Source organism: Bactrocera oleae, chromosome 2, assembly GCF_042242935.1.
Source record: "Bactrocera oleae isolate idBacOlea1 chromosome 2, idBacOlea1, whole genome shotgun sequence".
NCBI lineage: Eukaryota > Metazoa > Arthropoda > Insecta > Diptera > Tephritidae > Bactrocera > Bactrocera oleae.
Window position 1 is genome coordinate 91,272,369 of NC_091536.1, and position 6,768 is coordinate 91,279,136.

The window sequence follows — 6,768 nt, forward strand, 5'->3', positions numbered from 1 at the left end:
CTAACAGAAATTTAATTGTATAGACTTCAATGGTATTTGCAATGTGAAATAACCAAACGAGCATTTAGTTTTTAGGTTCAGTGATAGAGAGGACTGATTCCCAAGGCTGTCGAAACTATTTTATTAAGCAATTACGTCACTAGCCTTAACACAAATCTTGAATATTTTGCTCTCAACTAAACCTAGACACGCTTCTAAAACACTTGAAGGTAAATATTAGAGCGTACTTAAGCGTTTGCTTGTTGGGATTAATTAGCATAGAACAGCAAATTGAATATTTAACATTCAAGCAATAACAACAACGCCTACAAACGCAACAACAACTATTAACTGCCAAAGAAAACTAACAAACTCCACTATAATACTTGTATAGCGTCAACATTAACAAGTGTCAGCTGCTGCAGCCAATCAACCTACATACCTATCACCTTCAATCGATTCTGAGTGCACGCCATCAAATCTGTTGAATCAGTTGAGTTTTTAATTCTCGCGTAGACGGTCGTTTACGGTGATTTACAAGTTAAGATGCTGAATGGAAAATTCTACACGGGCCTGCCGCCCAGCATGATCGAACGAGGCGCGACACAGCGTAATCGCCTGCAATCAAGTATTTTCTGGCCGGATGACACTAAAGTCGACTCGGCGGTGGAGACGCGCGTCAAACGGCGTAATAGCTTACAAATTGCACAAGCCGAAAGGCCACGATTGCGCATGCAATCATCGGTGAGCGGTGGCGGTGACGCAGATATAAATACACGACAATTATTTCAGAAAGAGTTTTCGAAATCATCAATCGAGTTTTTGGATAATCTTTGTGAAGAAACGCCAGCAAGAAAACCCTTGCTCTATAGGGGTCAAAGGAGAGCAGCTACAGAGGTGACAGCCAAACCGACAGCGTTGAAATTGCCACTGCCCGAGAATGTGGTGAACGCTGGATATACCACTGCCAAGAAGAAGCAAGCGTTCACATCGAAAATCGAATTCTACGATTATGTGGGTGATGAGTTGAACAATCGAAATAATTTAAGACGCGCCAAAATGGATATGAACGATAAAAAAGAGATGGAGCGGAACACGAAGAATAGCCCTAAATTGCAAGTGAAAAACAATATGCGCGATTTAAGCGCGAATGAAAAGAAGGTAGATATAGTCAGAGTGGATAGCAAAACTGTTCAGGATAATGCTGAAATACAATTGAAAAACAATATGCACGCAGAAACGGAGAGCAGAGCGCAGGATCGTTACGCCACAGAAGTATTTGATGAAGAATACGAAGATGTTCGTCACAATTCAGCAGGAAATAAGAGAAATCCGCCTGCAAGCGTAGATCGTTTTAGAGACGAGCGCATACGTGAACTAGATTTTTTGGAAAGTAGACGAACTGTTAGTCCGGAGCATGGCTACAGGCGTGAAAATCGTTTACAAGAACTGTATGAAGATGAATATGGGGCACCTGATTATGCACCCAGTGGACGTTATGGGCGCCAAACGGCAGTGCGTCGTTCCAACAGCGTTGGACGTTTCACGACTCCAACAAAGCGCATACTAAAACAACCCGCAAGGGAGCGCAGGCGTTACGAGGATTATGTAGAAGATGGTTATAGAAGTAGTGAGATCAGTAGAATTAATGAACGTTATAGGCGCAGAAATAACGATGTGCATGAACGCGAGTCTTATAACGAGCACGATGCTGAGGAAAATTTGGACTACATGGAGGATTGCATGAGAAATATGCGCGTTTGCACATCACCAAAAAAGCATGTCACCTACTCGCACGACGACGAAATGCCAAGTCAGTCACGACGACCGATCGCATTAAACGCGCAGTCGCGTAATCGCGCGCCACCACCATTAAAAACAGCAGCAAATATGCGCACCGGAAGCAACAATCTGCAACGCCAACAAACGGAGTTACGACGCTACAATAGTGAAATAGATCTCGCAGATGATGTTAATGAGACGTTGGAGCAGAAATTTATGGAAAATGACATGAGCGGCAGTGCAGCAACAATCAAGTCATTAAATATTGCTGGCATTTACAATAACAAAAGCAATAACCGCCAGTGCATTGAGGGTGAAGAGCACAGGCGTGTGGTCAATAAAATAAATAACAACAAAAACAACAATTACAATAACACAACGAGTCGTCTTAATAATCAAACTATCGCATCAGCTGCACGAAAAATCACACCAAATATGCCAACAGCCGTGACAACAAAGCAAAACGCCGACATGCGAAGCGCAATACCAGAAGCGGCGGCTGCAACGGGCGTTAAAAAACATTTGCGCAGCAGCCTCTGTTTTAACAATGGCGAGATCATTGCGACCGATGACGTCGGTTCGACGTCCGTAAAGGCACCCACGCGCAATGCGCGCAGCACGTCGACGCGTCAGCGCGTTAGTGTGGGTCTGCCCGATTAACAGCTGACTTGGCGCTGAGCTTAAGCGGCGGCGTAGCTGGACGCGCAGCTGCTGTATATACGCGGGCACGGTGAATGGCTCGTACACGTACTTGTTTGTAGCGCGCGCTCGCTAATACAATGATTATTCATAAAATGAGATATATGATCGTACATTTTGTTGTTTTGGCTGTATCTTGAAATGATCGAATTTTTAAATGGAAAATTAACAAAGTGACTTTATGAACTTTATATAGCATATACAGTGTGAATATATGTGCATATACATATGCAAATTTCAATGCTATGTACAAATGTTCATTTGTATATGTGTAAATATGTTTCAGTATTCCATTATATACGGCTTTGGTGTTTTTTTATTGGGCTTAACTAGTATTTTATGGTGTTGTGTGTTCTTAAAGTTGGAAATTCATAAATACCAATGAATACAAATACAATGGCAAGCCTACACTCAAATTCAAGAACACGTCGTTGTAAACAATTTATGTACTTACTTAACTATATATACAATACATATAAATTATATTTTATGTTGATTTTAAAGCTTAACGGTATTAACATAAATATATAACTACCTATATCTTAAAGCAGATAATTAAAAATATTTCATTCCAATTCTTGTACATATCAAAAAGTCAGTTCAAAATCTGAAGATTCGAAAGGTTTTCTCCAGAGATTAATACCAACTTAACTTTACTAATTTCAGTGTGAAAAAATTAAAAATATCCGAAATAAATACTGTTCGAAGTACTTACAATAGAATTTGTAATAAACAGCTGTATGTCAGCTAGCTAGTAATTATCTTATCTTCTATTTGTATTCATTTAAAAGAGCAGCTTTTGTCGAATGAAACTTTACGATCATTTACAATTTTTGCTTTTAATTTTAAGTTATTTGGTTTAAGTTGTAATCTAATCTATAATGCGATACATATTTTTGAAAAATGAACATTATAATCGTTAAATTCTTTAAACCCAAATAGAAAAGGATTAAAAAATTTTGATACCACAAAAAAAAAATATTAGTAGGATGTAACTCAGTTTGAAAGATTGAGAATATAACTAAAATGAAAGGAAAAATAATTTACGGACGCGTTAAGGTCGGAAAGTAGATGGGAGTGTGGTGGTTGGGTATTAAGCGTAAAGAAATAAAAGTCCTATGGAACAAGAAAAAACGTTAACTTCGTGTATTTGGGACATAAAAATAGATCATTTAGGACTTTTAGATTTTCTGGAAATCGAGATAAACCGTTTTATATCCTGAAAAATTTGACCACGGACCTTTCCTAAATTATTTTTCGTTTCATGTTTTCAATGCTCACGGCATCGAATGCAACGATTTATGTATATACTAAATATGTATGAATGAAAAATTATTAAAATTAATGAAGAAAACTGTTAAAAAAGGTTTTTATAAAATAAAATAACTTGTAACTTCCGTTTTTTGTTTGAATATATGTATGTGATAAGTATAAGATCTATATATTATATATAACATATGCCATAATTATATCAAAACTTAGTAATTAGTTTCGAAAATATTAGAATTACTTTTCTTGTAGTCATGATCATTTTTAGTTTGTATAATCAATAATACTTTCAATTAACAATGTTTCAAAAATAAAAAATGTTAACCCAACTAACAAAATTGGTTTCAATTGTTTAAAACGTACAAAAAAAAAATTATTTTGTGTTTATGAACAATTCTTTTTGTTCTTGTTGGTCGATTGAGAAAAAAAGTGACAGGTTTTATATACCATATGTATTTTTGATGATGAACTGTGATCAAAACAGTCAACTGTGGTGAGTTAATTTACGAGAAACAATTGCAATTGCGATGGTGCATATTTGTTCGAAAACAGAGTTGTGTCTATAAATGCAAAATAAATCAATTTCTTATGTTAAACTTACTTTTGTGAGAAGAGTTTTATACTAAACAACTGCATCCCCGAAAGCTTGGGACGTGCGTCGCAGGGTCTACGCGTGATGGCTGTTTCTCTGTTCACATATCGACAAGAGACATGTGGACGGGAAGTAGTCGCTGGAGAAGAGGCGTAATAAGCTTTCGGATGGATGGATCGAAGGTAGCTTGGATGAAGAGTTTTCTGTAAGAAGCTATCCGTAAAGCTAAGCTCTAGGCTACCGGACCGTCGTAGTGTTTTTCAGCCGCAAATGGCTGCTATTAAGGTGGGAGTAGACATACTGATCCGAAGTGCTGCCTCTTTTAGGGAGGTGAGCATTCACTCCGTCAGCTGAGTGGCAATACTAGCTCTGAGGTCGCTAAGTGTGTGCTCAAAATAAGTCAAATATTATCTATTTTCACTGTTGTCAATAGCATCAACCTACTTCATTACCAGACTCATTTTGTGCCTGGTTAGCAATGTTCATCTTTCCACAATCGTAGGAGGCATTCATGCGAAAAGAAGGTCAGTTGGAAATATTCGGACACTTTCTCCTTCTTTGTCCAGCCTTTGCAAGACATCTCAACAGACTTACATTCGAAGCACCAGGAATTATAACCCAAACTGACATTAGCCGCCTTAAGAAAGTTGGCTTATAGCGCTTTGCCGATTTAAGACGGTCTTATGATCAATTATATAGGGATTTTAGGTACCACAAAGGACCGGCGTTCTAAGCCGTCCAAGTGAGATTCCTGTAAGGATCGAGCTTTTAACCTAACCTTAACCTAACCCATGGATAGGGACTTTCCTTGCCAGCTGTTACGCGTCTCTGTATGGGTAGACAGTGTAAGCAATTGAGAAGGTTAATAGAACTATAAGTACTGTATTGAAAGAATTGTACAACTGGAGCAGTTGTTCAAATAGTCTGGCAGCACTTGCGTTCTAAAACTATGAAACGAATATTGGTAGCATCGAAGGATGGAATTATATCACTTTAGTGAGATCTGAAAAAAATGCCTGATTGCTTAATTTTTGACTCGTTCGTTTTCTAGTTCGTCATCTGATTAGAATAAAGTTTTGACTATACGGGATTGATGCGTTTATAGAATCGAGATTGGCTCTTCAGTCAGTATATCAAAATATACCAAGAGGGTGTACTATATCTCTTCGTATCAAAAGACATTCCTTTGATGATAATTCACTCTCCTTCGCTTTCAGAGAATGACCTTGACCTTGTTGACCCACTGTCAACGAAATTTCACACATTTAACTGCGAAAACTTTATCTACTATAAGCTAATTCGTGTAATACTCAGCTGGTAAGCTTGAGATTGTTGCATAAAGATGAAGACTCTGGAGTAAAGTCAAATAACATGTGGCACGTTGAATTTGGCTATCAAATTACGACACGAGCATGATCGCATTCATGGCATAAACATGCAACCATGAGCTTCGCTTTACGCAATTAAATACTAATCTCACTTGTATTACCGACAGATCTATTACTTTGATGGAGACCCCTAAATTAGATATTCCCGCCGGCTACTTTGACGGTAATTAAAGCAATTGGTTTTTCATATTATTTAGACGTTGCAATTGCATTTATGCGTGCCGAAGATAAACACAAATAAATGCATAACGAATGTAACATGCGAAGCATAATACGCGAACCCGCTGCACAAGCCACCCGACAGACAGGATATGCCGAGGAAATGTGCGCATGCGCGATTATATGTACGTGCTCGCGACAACTATTGAGTAATTTGAAAAATTCAAATCCAACACGGCCGCATAAGTATGCAGCATAAGAAATGGTTACGCAACAATTATTGCGCGCGCACGAAATAAAAGCAACGGAAAGACGATGAAAAACGACAACACGAAATAATCAATTACAAAAACACCGGCAGCAATGAGGGAAAATAGCTGCAACTTGCCACTTGCAATGTGCAATTGGCCAAACAGGCGACCTGTTGTTACTATTCGCTTGCCAATACATACAGACATAATAAATAAATTGCCAAACGAGCGCAAAGCGAACCGGTAACAACAAAATTGTTCCGCATTTGCGCGCAGCACATCCTGTAGCGCCATCGAATAGTGAACAGCTGCTTGCCGCTTGCTACTGGCTTGTGGCCGCTGACTGCGACGAACATCAATGCCAAGGCAATTGTTTGCTGCTGCTGCCTGCCGCAGCGAACGGCCTTAGAAAGTAGTGCATGGGCTGCGCAACTTGCGGCATGCGGCTTATACATATGTAAGTGTGTAGCAACATACAGCTTGCAACGTGCCACATGCCATATGCTAACTCCTTATGGCAACCCGATTGACTGCATAAAGCAAAAGTGATTGCAATGTTGCCGCGCCTGCTTGCAGTGTATGTGACTTTGTTGCACGCGCACGTTTCCTGCATTTGAACCTGAACTTCAAAAAACGAAAGCAATTGGTT

General features: G+C 38.9%; 1 protein-coding gene across 1 annotated transcript; it reads left to right on the plus strand.

Moving 5' to 3' along the window:
• Positions 1-106: 106 nt before the first annotated feature.
• Positions 107-4,067, plus strand: LOC138855591 (uncharacterized). The gene has a single exon (XM_070105992.1). The coding sequence runs from the start codon at positions 526-528 to the stop codon at positions 2,419-2,421; it is 1,896 nt and encodes a 631-aa protein (XP_069962093.1). The 5' UTR covers positions 107-525; the 3' UTR covers positions 2,422-4,067.
• The last annotated feature ends 2,701 nt before the right edge of the window (positions 4,068-6,768 follow it).